General features: G+C 54.0%; 1 protein-coding gene across 2 annotated transcripts in view; it reads right to left on the reverse strand.

Annotated features, from left to right (window-relative positions):
• Nucleotides 1-52: 52 nt before the first annotated feature.
• Plekhm2 (pleckstrin homology and RUN domain containing M2) overlaps nt 53-18,010 on the reverse strand; it is a 42,429-nt gene continuing 24,471 nt past the window's right edge. The window contains exons 2-20 of one of the 2 annotated variants that reach the window (XM_051172223.1): nt 17,549-17,655; nt 17,220-17,329; nt 16,687-16,786; nt 16,082-16,169; nt 13,736-13,922; nt 11,184-11,243; nt 7,855-8,080; nt 6,089-6,958; nt 5,878-5,947; nt 5,655-5,745; nt 5,319-5,383; nt 4,894-4,982; nt 4,168-4,300; nt 3,717-3,907; nt 3,329-3,394; nt 2,518-2,677; nt 2,049-2,228; nt 1,850-1,966; nt 53-1,044 (exon numbers count right to left, since the gene is read on the reverse strand). In XM_051172223.1, coding sequence (XP_051028180.1) covers nt 907-1,044; nt 1,850-1,966; nt 2,049-2,228; nt 2,518-2,677; nt 3,329-3,394; nt 3,717-3,907; nt 4,168-4,300; nt 4,894-4,982; nt 5,319-5,383; nt 5,655-5,745; nt 5,878-5,947; nt 6,089-6,958; nt 7,855-8,080; nt 11,184-11,243; nt 13,736-13,922; nt 16,082-16,169; nt 16,687-16,786; nt 17,220-17,329; nt 17,549-17,655 — 3,048 coding nt within the window. In that variant the 3' untranslated portion in view covers nt 53-906. The remainder of the gene's footprint in view (nt 1,045-1,849; nt 1,967-2,048; nt 2,229-2,517; nt 2,678-3,328; nt 3,395-3,716; nt 3,908-4,167; nt 4,301-4,893; nt 4,983-5,318; nt 5,384-5,654; nt 5,746-5,877; nt 5,948-6,088; nt 6,959-7,854; nt 8,081-11,183; nt 11,244-13,735; nt 13,923-16,081; nt 16,170-16,686; nt 16,787-17,219; nt 17,330-17,548; nt 17,656-18,010) is intronic. The other variant, XM_051172224.1, reaches the window with a different exon arrangement.

Here is an 18,010-nt window from a genome sequence, read left to right on the forward strand (position 1 = left end):
TGCTGCAGGGAGGGAGAGTGTGGCGCTCTCCTCCACCCACCTCACACTTAAAGAGGGCCAGTGACAAGTCTCAGCAATATAACGTCAATTTTATTTTATAAAACAAAACCCAATTCGCTTGACCTGTCCTCCCAAGGGACCTAACAGCTCCAGCCAAGCAGGGGTCAGTCAAGTGTCAAAGTAGCCACCAGGCTCAAGGGCCGGGCTCCTCTCCCCGCCCCCTCCTTTGCTCCTGGCAAGAGGGGCCAATTGATCCCTATAAGTTCTGCTGTATTTGAGGAAGAGGAGAGGCAGGGCTGTGGACATGCAGGGCCTCCTGGCAGCCATGGAGGGCTGCTGGCTGGGCCCAGGCTATGCAAGGCGGGCCACTGTGCACGGGCCGGGTGCATGAGGAGGAGGCATGCACAGATATCTAGTATTCCCGTTTCCCTGTGCAGTGAAGATAGTGTTCCAAAACGAACAAGAATGGCTGGGCACTTAGGACGCCCATGGGGGCCCTGACCATCTGTCCAGGCCCGTGACCCAGGAGAGGGAGATGGCGTGCCCACCCTCCTGGTCTGTTTGTGCTCCCTTAAATGGATGATATTATTCTCATAGCCACCCTGAGCAGATGGTGAGGACTAAGGTGGTGGCCCAGGGGACACTGTGTGTCTACAGAGCCCACAGGGCTCAGACCTTCTGCCCCAGTGACCACTAGTCACTACCAGTTGGGCAGGATGCTAGGTGCTAGGCACCCACTCTGGATTCTTGTCTCAAGCCATACAAGTGGTTCTGCCACCCAAGGCAGGAGTGGGCTGTAGAGGCCTGTGGGCACCTGGCTCCGAAACAGCATGGTGGCACACCACAGTGCCCTTGCTGATCAGCCTGCCTCCTTCCTGCCTGCCTGCAGTGCTGCCCAGCCATGCTTCAGCACCAGGGGTCCCGGGAGGCTCTGCCACGGCACAAGCTGTCACTCCGCTGCCAGGCGCTATGAATGAGGCTCAGAGCATCTTCAAATTTCTGCTTGACGGAAGCTTCATGGATTGCCTTGTGAGGGAGGTCTACCTGTGTTGGGACAAGCACGGAGCATAAGGGCTTTCCCAGGAGCCATGGAAGACCTCCAGGGCCCTGCACATCCTTTTGCGAACATCTTGCATGTGGTGAGTTTCCCTCCTGTTCTGCACACAGACCCCCAAGGCCCACCCAGCTCGCAGGTCTACCTGGAGTTCACTGGGTGAGGAAACATGTCCTTGACTGCTCTCCACCTCTGGCTCAGTTTACAGCTACTCCAGAACCCCAGGGTACAGGGAGCATATGCATAAAACAGTAAGTCTCCCTGGGTGTGGTAGCATATATGCCTTTAATCCCAGGAGTCAGAGCCACATGATTTCCCTGTGAATTCCAGGCTAGCCAGAGCTGCATAATAAGACCTTGTCTTAAAACCAGACAAAAGAGAGCCGGGCGTGGTGGTGCATGCCTGTAATCCCAGTACTCGGGAGGCAGAGGCAGGTGGATCTCTGTGAGTTAGAGGCCAGCCTGGTCTACAAAGTGAGTCCAGGACAGCCAAGGCTACACAGAGAAACCCGGTCTTGAAAACAAACAAACAAACAAACAAACAAAAACCAGACAACAAACAAAAGTCACTACCTCTCTAGGGGTGGGAGTCTTCCAGTTCCGGGGAGGGCCTGTCTTGTGTCTCACCAGCCAGGCCATCATAAGCCCCACAGGTACTGGAGCCCAGGTCAGGAAGGGGACAAATTTAGCTTTGACAAATATTTGGCCCTAAGTTTCTGTCTGTCTCAGAGTTGTTGGCAAATTGCTGTCTCCAGAACCTTGCAGGAGAGGCCACGCCCCAAGAACGGCTAGGTACCTGGTAGATGGCTTTCCACCCGGAGCTCAGGGCGGTCAGGAACCGGTCCAGTTCGGAAGTACAGCTCAGATAGATGACCCAGGGTTGGAGCAGCTGTGGGGTATCCTGAGAGAACTCCTAGGGACACCAGGTCCTGGGTGAGTATGCATGGATTTCCTTAGGCAAGGCCTGAACCCCACCCCCATTCCTGCCCACTCACCAGGACACAGTATTCCTTGCCCAGCTCTGTGGAGATGGCACTGATGTCTGCCAGCCTGGCTGTGCCCAGGGAGCGAAAGAAGCTGGTTTGGCAATCCTCGTGGCATGTGAAGAGGCGGTCCTCAGTGATCACCAGGCAGCAAGGAATACAGGGGCTGGGAGACACGCCCTGCGGTGTGGCCTGGACATTGGCACAAGGTGAGAGAGGCAGGCTGTTTCTCCAGGATGGCCTGTATAGGAATCCACTATAGGCTTTGTCTACCTTAGCAGTGTAAGAGGGGTGGGGGTGGGGGTGGGGGCAATGGTCCAGGCTGCAAAGTACCCAGAGTCTGTCTTCATTCCTGGGCTGTCCCCCAGCGTCTGCCATTTTGGTCCAGGCTTCTCTGTGCCCAGTGTGTTTTGGGGGTGGGACCCTGGAAATCCTGGATAGGCCAGGCTGGGCGGATAGCCTTGGAAACAGGGGCGCTTACTCCTTTGGACACGGCCTGGCAGAGATGTTGCATCCAGTCAGCCATCTCAGCCTCGCTGTCAGCACTCAGCTCCAGACAGGGCCGGTCAGCCAGAATGACCTGGAAGGCGTGGGGCCGATCCGTGGTGTTGGATCTCCGGCAGCCACCGCATTGTTCCCCCCTGGGCCAGAGGAGGGTGAAATGGGAGTGAAGAGGCAGGAGTGGGAATTCCTGGGATTGGCTGAGGTGTGCTGATGCTGGGCCTCCGGTTCTAGGGACATTTGCATATGCTTGGCAACCCCACCATTTTGGTGTAACAGCTGTTTTTTTGTTTTTTGTTTTCCTTTTGAGACAGGGTCTCATGTAGCCCAGGCTAGCCTGAAACTTGTTATGTAGCAGAGGGTGCCCTGGAACTCCTGATCCTCCTGTTTCTACCTCCCACGCTAGATTAGAAGTGAGCACCTAGTTACATGACAGACCATATTTCCAGAATTGCCAAGACCCTCTTGGGTACCTAAGCACGGCCAGGTGAGAGCACAAAGCTGCTTCTGGCACCTGCTCAGGACTAGAGCCCACTCATCCACTTCCCCTGCAGTCTGCCCTCTCTGGGTGGGGACTTCCTGGGAAGGGCTCCCTTCTCTAGGCAAAAGGCCCTGCTTTGTTCATCCTGCCTCCATGGCTCCGCACAGCTGGCAAAGCAAGGCACTAGCCAGGGCTACTGGAGAAGGTGAGGTGAGGGACGGAAGGACAGCAAGCTCTAGGCTTCAGACTCAGGCAGAGATGACCTCCAGCCAGGACACCTGTCCAGCCCCCTTTTTCCTGGAACACTTACCCCATGTTCACTGAGAGCAGAGGGATGACATCAGTGCGGTCAGGGTACTGGTACAGGATCCCATTGCTGTGGGGTCACAATACAGTGAGGTGAGGCCTGGCTGGGAAGATCCCAGCAACTCTCCATATACAGACTGGGAGCCAGGGACCTGCTTTCTATGGAGGGGGTGAGAAGGAACCAGAGTGGCTGAGGAAATTCTGGGCACAGCTAAAGGTCTGTCACCAGGGCTGGCTCAGGCACCTGGGAATCCTGGGCCCAGAGAGCTGGCTGTGCACAAAAGCTCTATAGGCCTGGGTGACCCACAGCACCATGGAGAAGGGAGGCATCCGCCCTTGGGCCTCTCCTGCTGGGACCTGACACAGCCCTGGGCCATAGCCGCTGCTCCCACCTGAGCACCACGAAGCAGGTCTTCCAGTGCTCCTTGCCCAGGTAGGAGGTGCCGGCCTTGTAGTGCAGCACGCCTTCCTTGGTGATGGTGCCCTCCGGGGCTGAGCAGTGGCAGGGAGCAGGGCCCAAGGCCTCATCCATGGGGTCCTCCCAGTGTACGAGCCCGTAGAAATGCACAGTCACAGTGGAGGCCTGGGGGGGTGGAGGCAACAGACAAAGTAGATGAGGCTTTGGCAGAGCTGAGGCCCCATAACCCAGCCCCAGGAACAGTCACTGCAAGGACAAGGTAACTCAGGACATCACCAGGTAGGCAAGAAGACAGGGCCCTGAGGACGAAAGCCCTTCCCACCAGGTGACTGAGAAATGCCAAGAACACTATTTGTATCCCTTAGCCTTAAACCACAGCAGGCCAATGTTGGCACGTCACTGGAGTTTCTTCCCCAGGCACTGACCTCACATTTGGATTCCTGGGCGACAAATTTAGCCAGTGCCAGCTTCTCCATGGTGGCATCAGTCAAGACGCTGGGGTAGGGTGGCTCCCGGCAGCCTTTGATCATGGCCGACTTCAGAGATGCCAAGAAGAGCCTGTGCAGGGGGTGAGGTTTGCTGTCAGAGGCCCGTGGACAGGTCCTCTGTGGTTGGGCTTGGCCTGAGAATGCCTGGCCAGGAGAGCTTACTCAAAGAAAGGGCTGAGGGTTCTGGAAACAGGGTATGGTGCAAAATGGTGCGGTCTGAGCTCTGCATCACCAGACAGGGTCTAGAGAAGGCCTGACCAGTCCCAGTGTCCAAGGGGCCTTGGATTCTGACAGTAAAGATGACTACACAGAGTCCTGGCCATTCTAGTCAGTACAGATATGACCTCATCACATGGAATTCTTATGTCCATGGTACAGGGCACTCCCGGGACAGCGGCCAGCCCCTTGTGCTTTCCCTCCCCACTGGCTCTCACAGCAGCCCCCTGCCTCTCCATGGGTCCTGAGGGGCTGAGGTCACCTGGGCTGACGTGAGTCAGTCGGTCAGTGCCTGTCCACTTCCCTGCCTCTCAGAGCGGACTGCAGGCTCTTGGGGGAACAGACTGGTGTCTCCTTCTATCCGCCCCTGCCCCCTCCCCCCCAGGGCCATGCCCAAGGCAGATGGTGATTCTCCTGTCTTGTTGAGGGGTGGGGGCTGACACTCACTCAGCCAGGGCCATGTCAGCCGTGTCCAGCAGAAACTGCTTCCTGCGGTTGGTGCACACCAGCTTGACAGTCTGTTGGTCAAGGCCAACCTGCCAGAAAGCACACAGGGCTTGGCCACTGGCCGGCATAAGGGGTAGCGTGGCCAGACTGAGGGTTGGCTAGGATTGGGAAGGTTAAAAAAAAAAAAAAAAAAAAAACCACATGTCTGGGGTCACCACTAGGAAGGCCCTGAGCAAGATCTGGGGTTTTGGCACGAGTTAGGGAAGATGGTCAGCGATCTGGTGCAGAAGAGGCATCTTTACCCTTGACCTCTGTGGATGTTGGTACCCATCGCCAGGATGGGCCTTGCTCTGCAGCTCTAAGCAGGGGTGGCCTGAGAAGCCCTGTACCTAGGCGGGTACACCAACTGCAGAGCCTGCACTCACCGACACATAGTCAAGTTCATTGTAAGAAACAGCCTCTTCCACCAGGTATGGCTTCTCTGTGGCCCCTGAGAGAGGAGACCACAATGCCTATTACCTGGCTGGCCTCTTTTCCCTTCCCCAGCCCCATTTCCTAAGACCCAGCCCCCTTGCAGAGATGACCTCCTCTTTGCCCTGCAAACGTGAAGTGACAGCACAGCAGGATGACAGGGTGCTCAGCTCAGCTAGCAGTGCCTTCCTTGGGACACCCTGTCATCAGAACAAGCCTACAGTGGGGGTGGGGGTGAGGGGCTGGGGAGGAGCGCAACCCCACCCACCCTGGCCTGGGGCGGCAGGCACCTTTCCGAAGCAAGTAGACATAGCAGTCTGTGAGTAGCACGTACAGCAGCTGCAGGTTGCCCTCCATGTGCCCCGTGCTCATCCGGATCATCTAAAGGGCCGAAGCACACGGGACTCAGCTCGAGAGCGGCCCACCTAGTCGGACCCGCATGCGCACTGAGCAGCGCAGTGCCTCATCCGCCTTTGCTGTGTCACTTGATGGTTTCCCGGTTAAGGGACTTACTTTGAACAGCTGCTCTTCGTTTTCTCGAAAGACATGGATCATCAGTAGGAGTAGGTGGTTGTTGTCTACTCTGTGACAGAAAAAGGGTGGGGAGGGGCAGGGGTCAGGCAGGAGGTCACACTCCTTTCCACCTCTCACAGCAGGTAAGACCTCCCATCCACTCCGTCCCGACTGGTAGATGCTGCATCAGGTATAGACAGACAGGCCTCACCTGAACTCTGAGGGGTGCGTCATCTCTGAAGGGCTCCCCTGGCCCTCATCTACCCCAGAGTCCTCGGCACTGCTCAGACACGGACTGGGCTGCTCTCGTTTGAGCTTGCTAAGAGCCTCCTGAGTTCCAAGTTCCGCCTGGGACACAGGTTCAGGCCCAGGCTCCTGGCTGACCAGTGGCACTTGGCCTTCCGGTTCCTGAAGCTCTGGTTCCTGAGCTTCAGACTCCCGAGCCTCCCGGGGCACGTCCTCTAGGGGCAAAGATGCCTGTTCCTCTCCTCCTCCTCCCTCTTCTTCTTGGCTAGCAGGCGCAGGGCTACCAGGAACATGCAGCGGTTGGCTCGGCCCTGCAGGGTCATGGTGGCCGCCACCTGGTGCAACAGTACTTGGACTCTCGACTGTAAACCGGTAGAAGTCCATGGGGGCTGGAAGCCCCTCACTAAAGTCGCAAAATGGTGGTTTCTCCGGGGCCTCCCCGGGAGAGCCGGTCCGAAAGGACTGATCTGGGGGATTGCTGTGGGAGCACCAGGTGCTGGGGTCCAGCTGTCCATGCAGCTTGTCAATGACCTTGCTCAGGGGCTGTCCCAGGCACTCCATGGAGGTGTCCTTCATCTCGGGGATCAGCAAGCCCACCTGGCTGAGCTCTGAGAGCTCAGTGCTCTCAGTTGCACCGCAGGGCCCTTCCCCTTGCTCCTGCGGGGAGGCAAGTGCGGTGTCCGAAGAATCCCGGGCCAGGCCTGGGGTGTCCACGAGTCTGTCGCCATCCCCCTGCCTGCCACACTTCTGCTGACTAGAGGTGGGGTGCAGCAGGTGCATTTCCTCATCCAATTTGTTCTTTTTCTTTTTACCAATTTTCTTCTTCTTGGTGACCCTGCGATGGCAGTGACAAGGGAAGGCATTAACACTTGAGTAACCACTGAGGGAAACAGACCGGGTCAGAGAGGCAATCCCGAGGGCTTGTGGTCCTGGGCAGTGCAAGGTAGGTATGAATGGCTCCTGAGCAGGCCTATAAATTCTGTGATAGAACTGAGCTAACAACGAGACCTTAGAGACCCAACACTCTGGAAGCAGAGGCAGGCAGTCATTTCAGGCAAACCCAGTCTACATATCAAGTTATAGGCCTACATAGTGAGACCTTGTCTCTGAAAACAAAACCAAGCAATAAGTTTGTTTAAGCCAGGTGAGCTAGCTAGCTGTGCCCACCCAGGAATCAAACTCAGGCCACAGTTGGCTGGAGCAGTGGCTGGCTAGTCAGCACTCCCTTAGGATGTGAACAACAGACCCTTCCTATGAGATATCATTGTGAGTGGATCATATGCCCAGAAATGCCTCGGGGTTCCTGGACTCACCCTCTGGGCCCGACTCTTTGGTTCTAAGATGGCTGGGAAGGGCCTGGCTAAGCCACCTCTGGAACTGTGGGTGTGGCACCCTCACCTCAGCCACCAGGATAAAGGCCTGATGTAGCCCGGTGAGAAGGCACACACTTTCAATCCCAACACTCAGGAGGCCTGGTCTACAGAGTCTTCACAAAGAGAAAGTCCGTTGCTCTGTCTCTGTCCTTGGTCACAGCAGCCTACATGGGACAGGTCCTCTGGTCTGAGAGGCCCAAAGATCTGTTCAAGGTGTGTGAAGGGGGCTTCTTGTCAAGTCTCATCAATGTCTGCTGCTCTTGGGAAGCCCGTGTCTGCCCCGGACTACACAGCGAGTCCAAGGTGGACACTGGCACCACAGCTCAGCCACCTTCTCTCAGCTCCCCTCCCTACTGACCTGATAACCTCAAGCTCCGTACAAGCATCTGGCTGGTCTGGGTCCTGGGCCCCTTCCTTCTCCTGAGAGGTAGTGTGCACAGGGGTGGTGTCAGATGACGCGGTCTCGGCCTGCTCCTCGTTGAAGGGGTTATGGCGCTGGGTGGGGCTCTTGGTGGACGCCTTGCTACTGGTCAGGTCCGAGGCAGTGGAGCGGGGGCCACTGATGGTATCTGTGAGGTCTCCATCTACAAGGACAAGGAGACAGGACACACACAACCTGTCAGCCACCAGCTGGGCCCCAGAGGGTGTCCTATCTCAGGGGAGGTCTGACCATAATGGCCCTAGTTTAAGAGCAGAGGCCCCAACCCTCAGGACATGGAATTGGTGCTATTGGAGGCAGTTGATGGGGACACCCTCTTGTCTGTCACTGGGAACCCTTAAATACTCACACTTAGCCAAGTTCAGTTAAGGGTCCACAATGTGAAACAGCTTCTAGGCCTAAGACCTGGGCAGTAACTTTGATGCTTCCCAGGGAGGCTGGGACCCCAAGAGGAGACGGGTTGCACACTTCCTACAACAGCCTCAGAGCCCTCTCCTGCAAGGATTTTGGGGGTGTCCAGCAGCCCCTCAATACCACTCCCTGTGGAAAGTGATACCCAAAGTCTTCCACAAGCCCCACGGACAACAGGGAACAGAGGAAGCAAGAGAAGAGAGACAGACAGCATTGGCAGGGGCGAGCAGGGAAGTGTAGGGGAGGGGCAGGGGCGAGAGCAGGGGAGAGGGCAGGAGAGCACAGGGGAGGGGGCCAACACCACAGAGAACAGTGCCAGAGATCAGGGGCAACAAGATGAGATGCAGAGAGGAAGGGGTGCAAGAGGCTGCCTCCCAGATACTCTGCAGACTCTTCAGCGAATGTTGCCTCTTCTCCCCTGAAATGCAACAGCACTTCTGGAGAACAGAGCCAGGGACCCCTCTTAGGGTGAGCTGGAGGATGCAGCCTTCCAGTGAGAAGCTGTTCTAACTGGCCTCCAAACGACTCCATCCTAACTCACTGGAATGGGCAGGCAGGGAGCACCGTCGTGGGTGGCGCCATTTATCTGGCAGCATTGAGAGCTGCTCAGGCAGGGCTGAGGTCTGGGACCAGCTGGTGGGACAGCCTGGGTGTGGGCTAGTGGCCTCTTATGCTCTGGTTGTTGGCATGTGCACATCTTACTGGCCAATACCTGCGCAGAAGTGGCAGGAACACACTTCTCTAAGCCACTGGAAGGGCCGGGCCTGCTGGCTGACACAGGACTTGTTTCTCTTGTTTTAAGTGTCTGTCTTTTCTTTTATTCATTTGTTTGTTTTGAGATAGGGGCTCTCACTATGTAACCCTGTCTGGCCTGGGACAACCAGCAGTCCTCCTGCCTCAGGAAGGGTTAAAAGTGATCATCCTGCGATTGGAGCCTAGCTCTCAGAAGAAGGAAACCATGCCTTCAGACCGCACAGAAGGCACCACAGGGACAGAGTTTTTTTTTTTTTTTTTTTTTTTATGTCCTCCCTTCTCCTTAGCACTTGTGGCTGCTTGTGGAGGGGCCATGGGAGGCGAGTGAACAGACCCCAGAACACAAGCAGGTATTAAGCCCAGAATCCTGGCAATTATATAAAGAAGTATAAGACCGGGCTGGAGAGATGGCTCAGAGGTTAAGAGCACTCACTGCTCTTCCAAAGGTCCTGAGTTCAATTCCCAGAAACCACACGGTGGCTCACAGCCATCTATGATGAGATCTGGTGCCCTCTTCTGGCATGCAGGTATAGGTGCAGGCAAAACACTGTATTTGTAATAAATACATCTTTTAAAAAAATGTGTAAGACCATAGAACCATAGAACGCCCTAGTCAACCCTGTTCAGGGTCCCACGTTTGGAGTTGCCCCCCAAGTCCTGCTTTCCTCCAGGCTTGAGGAGACAGGGGGACTATAGCTAGGTGAGCTGCCACAGTGGGACAGGGAACTTAGGAAGTCACCAACACACTGAATCTAACCCTGCTTGGGCCTAGCCCAGCCTGAGCGAGCTGGGCCAATAGTTCCTGGGTGAGATCTAAGTGTTTTGGAGGAAGGCCAGAAGGTCAGGGCCTGTCTGGCAGATGACCATAAAAAGTGTCAGGAACAGGTTAGTGGTTAGAGTCAGAGGGGAAAACCAATGTTGGCATTATGCTTCAGAGAAGCAAAGAGGAGAAAAGATGCTATGGTGGAATTCTGGGTCTCGTGCTCCCTGCAGTCAAAACACACTTTCCTCAGCCCTACCTTCTTGATCAAACAACACAATTTACCTCAGTGTTGGACCCCACACTCACATCTCATGGGAAGTCCACTGCTCAGAGGGAACCCCACCTCAGGCAAGAGGGGGTCCCCAGGGCAGGAGCTCTTTAGGAAGGGAGTCTGGGCCAGCCTCAGAGGTAAGGAGCAAACCTTTTCCGTATGAAACATAGGCCCTACCCTGAGTAAATCCTGCAACCTGGGAGTCACTGTGTGATCCAAGCCCAGCTGTGGACCAGAGGCAGAAAAATGACCCCACAGTGCTGGTGCCCAGTGGGCAGCACAGGAAGCTAGTGCACTTTAAATTATTTATGGAGTGGCGTGTATGTAGAGGTCAGGGGACAACTTGAGGTTACTTGCCAAGCCATCCCTGCTGGCTCCTCCCTATAGGGGTTTTAGCTATATGCAAGCTCAGTCCATTAGGGATGACTTGAAAGGATCAAGCCTTCATCTTTCTCCTGGATGCTCACGGGCTAGGCGGGAGCTTAAGATCCCTGTATCTCAAAGCATTGCCTTTCTCTCTCCTTCCTTCCTTCCCTCTCTCTCTCTCTCTCTCTCTTTTGGTTTTTCAAGACGGAGCTTCTCGGTGTAGCCTTGGCTGTCCTGGACTCACTTTGTAGATCAGGCTGACCTGGAACTCACAACGATCCACCTGCCTCTGCCTCCCGAGTGCTGCGATTAAAGGTGTGTACCATGACGCCCAGCAGCATCACTTTTCTACAACAGGTTTCCACCCCACTGAGCCAGGCCACTCACATACACCATTACTATAACAACTGGGACTGGGGTGGCCTGGTGTTTGTGCAATGGTCACTTGGTGACTCCTGAGGCCCCCTGTGGGAAGGCAGGACTGCTCCCTGAGAGAAGGGCTCCTGGGCTAAGGGTCGAGTCCCCCTACAGCAGAATTCCACCTACTCCAACACCAGCTGTGGCGTCGTTATGACCATGGGCATTGTTATAAGGAATAAGGAGCTGACTCGGAAACATGCAGCAAGCTTGGCGTGTGGACACGTGGCAAACAGGAAAAGAGGGTCACAGAGGACTCTGTCCCACCTTCCCAGTCTGTGCTGGGTACAGACGGCGCTGCTGGGAACACATCTCCAAAATCATAATCTATAAAAACGAGGGACAAAACTCAGGATTAGAAACAGGCAATGGAAGGAGGCCGAGGGCAACGGGTGGGAGACACAGAAGAGGGAGGGAGAGCTCTGGACATGGTCCCTGACACACACCTGTGCCCTCAGCTGTCTTCAGGGCCACACCTTCCCAACTCAGAGCCTGTTCTGGCAGAGAAGCACCTGGGTTTCCTTGGCCTAACCCTAGTCTCTATCCCTGTGGCCCTCGGGGTAAGGAGGCCCTGGCTTGACTTAGTATAAATTGCCGGGCTTGGGTAGAAAGGCCTCCATTCATGGATGGCCTGGTTGCTTCTTCAAAGTCTGTCCCTCGACTCCCCCTCCAGGGTAGCCCACCCAAAGGAGACCCGAGTCACTTCTTCACCTTGTACCACATGCAAATAAACAGTGTAAGTATTTTTATTCTCTTTTCACCTAGGCCAGTGTGGAGGAATGTCTTGAGTAGATTGTAACAGCTGTCAATAAAGCGCTGTTTAGCCAATCAGCTGGGCAGAAGGCCAGTTGACGGGAAAGGAGGAAGAAGCCTCCGAGGATCAGATTGGCAAGTGCTTGGGATATATGTATGCTGTGAGGTTGAGAGTAGTTTATTTTAGTTTAGGAGTAGATTAGAATCAGTTTAGATTCTGCCTGGCGTAGTGCTTGCCGCTTTAAAATAAGTTTCAGACTCTGTGTCAGTTATTGGCTTCCTAGGCACAACCGATACAATTTATTGTTAAGAAATTGGCGCCCAATGTATGCAAATAGCAGTGCAAGTAATTTTATTCTTTTTTCATGTAGCCCAGGCTGGTCTTGATTTTGTTCCATAACTCAGGATGGCCTAGAACTTTTGGTCCTCCTGACTCTGCCTCCCAAGTGCTGGGATGGCAGGTGTGCCCCGTCATGCCTGGTACATGTGTGCGTGGCGTGCGTGTGCTGTGTAAGCACAGGGTTGCATGTACCACAGTGCCTGTGTGGTATCAGATCAGAAGACAACTTTAAAAGTCAGCTCTCTCCTTGCATGGTGGGTCCCAGGATCAAAGTCAGGCTGTCAGGCTTGTGTGGTGTGGCAAGTGCTTTTTAGCTGCCAGGCCACCTCGCTGGCCCCAAGCGTGGACTTCTGCAGCTGGCGAAGGAGCTCAGGGTTTCACTCACGCTAACCAGCGCGCTACTCACTGAGCAACACTGCCGGCTCCTGCAGTGCAGATCCTGCTGACAGCAAGTCTGAAAGTGGGACCCATGATCCACGGCACAGGCAGAAACAAAGAGTGAGGAAGGCGGGGACTCAGGGGAGCTGAGTGACCCCTGAGGGACCCCACCCCCACCCCCAGAGGTGAGCTGAGGGACCGAGGGCATCACTGATCTTACTGAGGTGGGGCAATGGCTAGTTTTATGAATGCGGAGGCCTAAGGTCTGAGGAAAGGCAGAGTTTTCCAGCACCTAATCTGAGGTGAAAGGACCTGCCCGCAGCTCCTCAGTCTCCGAGGGACGGGTGCAGCCTTCTCTGACCCATTGAGGGGCATGAAGAGGGACTGCCCAAGAAAGCATGAAGGTTCCTACCCACCCCCCACCCCCAACGGCCTGCCAGTCTCTCCTGGGTTTGCCTGCTGCAGGACAACCTTCCTCAGGCAATGGATGCTCAGCCCAGCCTCAGGCAAGAGTTTCCAGGGCACATTGCTAGGAGTCTCTCCTTGTCCCTGGGCATGAGGTTAGAAACTTCAGAAAAGTAAGGTTCATAAAGACTGATTTAGCCAGCCGTGGTGGTGCATGGCTTTAATCCCAGCACTCGGGAGGCAGAGGCAGGCTAATCGCTGTGAGTTCGAGGCCAGCCTACTCTACAAAGTTAGTCTAGGATAGCCAAGGCTACACAGAGAAACCCTGTCTCGAAAAACCAAAAAAAGAAAAAAAAAGAAAAAACAAAAACCAAAAAACATAAAGCCTGATTTTTGCCTTTTTAAAAAAGCTACCACAGGCGCTGGAGAATCTTCCAAAGGTCCTGAGTTCAATTCCCAGCAACCATATGGTGGCTCACAACCATCTATCGTGAGATCTGGTGCCCTCTCCTGGCCTGCAGGTGTACATGCAGGCAGAACACCATATGCTATACACTACAGAAACTGAGGAAATAAAGATCTTGGGAATGACCGGGGCGTAGTGGCGGCGCACATCTGTAATCCCAGCACTCAGGAGGCAGAGGCAGGAAAATCGCTGTGAGTTCGAGGCCAGCCTGGTCTACAAAGTGAGTCCAGGACAGTCAAGCTACACAGAGAAACCCTGTCTGGAAAAAACCACCACCACCACCACCACCACCACCACCACCACCACCACCACCACCACTACCAAAGGAAAAAAAAAAAAAAGATCTTGGAAATGGCCAACTCTGTTCAACTGCAAATCCCTAACACCAGAGAGACATCATCACACAGCCAGGCTCAGGAAGCTCCAGAGTCCACTTCAGGGCACAGGCCTTGCTCCTCCTGCCCTGGAGCCACTTACCCTCGCTAGAAGGGGCAATCGCGCTATCATCCCATTCCAGGTTGGTGGAGGTGACAGAGTTGAAGGAGTTGAGGGAGAGGCTGTCAGAACCATGGACTGAGCTGGGAAGGCGGTCTTCAAAGTCCAGCAGATACTGAGGCTTATAGTAGTCAGGCATGTAGGGGGCCAGGTCTAGGTAAGGAGCATCCTGGGGAGAGAGCGCAGGTAGGAAGGGAGGGTGGATTGGAACCTGAGGACAGCTGTAAACAAGGCCCGGCAAGCAGTCCCCAGAATCAGGATGGGGAAAATGGGGATCACACACACACACACACACACACACACACACACGCACGCGCGCGCGCACACACGCACACACACACACACACACACGATATGCACAAACAGACACACCACATCACACAGGCACACACGCACAGACACCACACAAACACACGCACATATGCATGCACACACAGAGAGATACATATAACATACACAGAGAGACACATCACATCACACAGGCACACACAGACACACATATACACGACATATGTACATACACATATGCATGCACACGCACACAGACACAAAGACCACATACACATACACAGATACACATGACAGACACAGGCAGACAATACACACCACACCACACAGGCACACACAATCAGACAGACACAGACACAAACACACACACATACACATGACATACACAAACACACCACACACATATACATAGAGATACACATGACACACACACACTGCACAGACAAGACACACACACACACAAACACATACACACACTATGCTCTTTTCTTAGGGAAATCAATGTGCTTCAGGAGTTAACCAGGAAATAACTGACCCATGGAGTAAGGAAAGTTTTAAAGGCTCAGATGTGTCAGAAGCATGCAAGGCCTGGTCTCTATCATCAGACCCACAAAAAGAGTCTCAGAGTCCAGTTAGACCATCCTTGACAGATCTAGACAGCATTAGAATCTCCCGTTTCTCTAGTTTCTCCCACTGTCAAATCCCATCCTCTGCCTGTTGAGGGAGGATTTGGGCAGGGGTTGACCAGAATGGGGCCACTACACCAATCTTGTCAACCCAGGCTTGTGACATGCTCCAGCCTCTCTGGGGTCAACGCTGCCCTCGTACAGTCAGCCATCTCTCTCCTCAGGATTGTCTATGTTTTGTTACTGTAGTCTGGAACTGTTAAATGGAAAGTTCCAGAAATACATAATTGATACTTTTCAAACAAGTGGAAGCCAGTCATTGTGGCATACGCCTTTGATGCCAGCACTTGGGAGTTCTAGGCCAGTCAGGGCTATATAGTTCCAGGCTAGCCTGAGATCCTGTCTCAATTAAAAAAAAAAAAAAACTGTTTCTATTGTGTGTGCATGATGCATGCGTGGCAGTGGCTGGGGTGGGAGGTAACACTGACTATGCCACAGGATTTGTGGGCAATGTTGTGGAGTTGGTTCTCTCCTTCCACTTTTTTGTGGGTTCTGGGTATTAACTCCCGCCCCCCCCCCCCCACCCCCGAGGAGCAGGTTTGTGTGGCAAGTGTTTTTACCCACTGAGCCAAATCACTGGCCACTCATTTTGTTGTTGTTTTATTTTCAGTAGGATTTCCTGTATCTCAGTTGGGCTTGACCTTGCTATACAGCTGAGGACGACCTAGAACTTTACATCCTCCTGACTCTGCTGCTTTTTTGTTACTGTTTGGTTTTTTTTTTAAGCTCTTATTATATTGTTATAATTGTCCTCTTTGCTACAACTGTTATCTCTTACTGAGGACAGCTTTTTTTAAATTGTATTTTAAATATGTGTTTATGCCCGGCATGGTGCTGGTGCATGCCTTGGACTCACTTTGTAGACCAGACTAGCCTTGAACTCATAGAGATCCACCTGTAACTGCCTCCCTCCCTGAGTGCTGGGATTAAAGGCCACCAGGCTCGGCTCTTTCTTTTTCTTTCTTTCTTTTGTTTTGAAGCGGGAACACTGGCTTTTTTTTTTTTTTTTTTTTTTTTTTTTTTTGAGGCAGGGACACTGGCATCTTAAACACAAAGCTGAGTCTTTGTGAGCTAAATCACTTCAGACAATATGGCTTTTCCCCAGGAAGATACTGAAGCAAGAATCCTAGCCATGAGTACACACACACACACACACACACACACACACACACACACAGAGAGAGAGAGAGAGAGAGAGAGAAATGCCCCTCCACCCAATCCACTGACCCTAAAGACATCCTTTATCTGAATAGACAGGCCTTGCTGAGCTCAGCCACACCCAGTGAGCTCCAGACCATGAAATCCTTGTTCCCTCTCTCTCCTCCCTCCAGTAGCCAGAACCAAGGCGTCTCACCAGATCCAGGTCGAACCGAATAAACTCCAGCCCGGACACCAAGGTCAGGAAGAGAGTCAGGTGATCATGGCTGCAGACCAGGGCGTTCCTGCCAGGCAGAGAAAAAAACCGGGGGGCTCTGCTGAGTCTGGACACCAGCCTGGCTCACCCCCACCAGTAAGCCCACTGTGTTGAAGTTGGACACATGACAGCCTGCCCCCAGATGGCACCCAGCTCATTGGGCCACGCTCCACTCCTCTCCTATCTCTCCTGATGTCTTACTGGCTGTGAAGTTTGCTGGTGTCTCCAGAGACAGGCCTGGAGAGTGAGGCTTATCAGGCTCTCAGTGGCCACAAATGTTCTGTCCCTGAAGTGTCCCCAACAAAGGGGAAGGCAAAGCATTGGGTATTTGGTCAGTCTGAGGCCAGGGCAGACACCAGGCTGTTCACACAGCCCAGCTGGAGCTCTCCTGGAGGAAGCCACAGAGACTGCCAGTGTAACTCCACAGCTCTCTGCTAGCACTGTGAGGCCGTCAGTATGTGAGGAAGCTAGGCCTCTGTCTCTACGGAATGGGAGGCTTTGGGTTAAGGAGCAGGGGAGCTGGGGGCTGTGTTCCAGACACTCACCTGACGTAGTGCTTCTGTAACAGATCCTGGCTCTCCTGGAACAGGCGCAGGTAGCTCTCCAAGGAATTCTCATTGAGAGCCAGGTAGAGCCAGGCACGGCCTGCAGAGAAGCCAGGAGTAACTCACCCGCTGATGCTCATTTGTCAAACAAAGGCCTCTGAGGAACTAAGGTAATCTAACAGCCCTCAGGCCTTAACTTGTGATCAGCTAGGAAAGCTAGAGAGCGCAGAAGGCATGCTGGTGTTGGCCAGTGTCTTTGTGAGTTACTCAAGGACGCTGCCCCGACACTGCAGGCTAGCACAGTCTCTACCTCGTGTGCTTGGCCTGGGACTGACTACAAAGGAACTCAGGTTTCTTGTGTGTCATGTTTCCCTTCACTTCATCAGTGACACACCCACAAACTGTCACCTGAAGGGGGAAAAGGAGGCTTTGTGTAGGGTGCTAGCACTTTAGCCTGTACTGCCCACTGACGACAAAGAGAGACAGACAGCTGCCTCAGAGAGAGAGCACAGTTGGTTCTTGGTTCTACTCACTGCGCCCCAGGTTGGTGGCCACATGCTGTAGCACTTCAATTTGCTTGATGGCCTCTCTGCGGGTGAAATGGACCACAAGCACCCAGTAGCCGGAGGACAGGTCTTGCAATCTGTGGGGATGGAACGGCAGTGCTGGGCCTAGGTCGGGCTGCCTCAGGCAACCAGGTGTGTTCATTCTATCCCCACCCCAGGGCTTTATTGCAGCCTGTCTGAGTGAGACAAGGCTCACTCAGAGGACAAAGAGGCAGACAAGAACAGGAACCTCTGACTGGAGGGCATCTTGGGCCCTGTGCCTGACTCCACCAGCCCTCAGAGCAGCCCGCACTCACCCGTACAGCAGGGCATGGTCCAGGTGCTCACACAGGCGCTGCAGGACCTTGTCATGGTTCCGGATAGCAGGGGTCTCATCCTCACAGGCCGCAAAGTAGCTCTGCAGCTGCAAGAAAGAAGATGACCGCGCTGGTCAGGAGAGCCCCAGGTGTACGGCGTCCTGCAGTAGTCAGCAGCAGAGGCAGCCTGCAACTGCCCTGCTGAGTGCTGGTCTTGCCCAGGAGGCTCTCAGGAGGGGCTTTGCATAGACAGCCTTGTGCTGGTGAGAGATGCCCAGCTCAGTGGTGGGTACTAAGCCTTGGGCAGGGTCATAGGCTACAGTTGCTGCCTGGGCACTATACACAGTAGTGTCTGTGTAAGTCAAACATGCTCAGGCACAGACAGACAGACACACACACACACACACACTGGTACTTCCTGAAGGCATTAAAAAAATTCCCAATCAGCATTACAAAATCATT

This window comes from Acomys russatus, chromosome 29, assembly GCF_903995435.1.
Source record: "Acomys russatus chromosome 29, mAcoRus1.1, whole genome shotgun sequence".
NCBI lineage: Eukaryota > Metazoa > Chordata > Mammalia > Rodentia > Muridae > Acomys > Acomys russatus.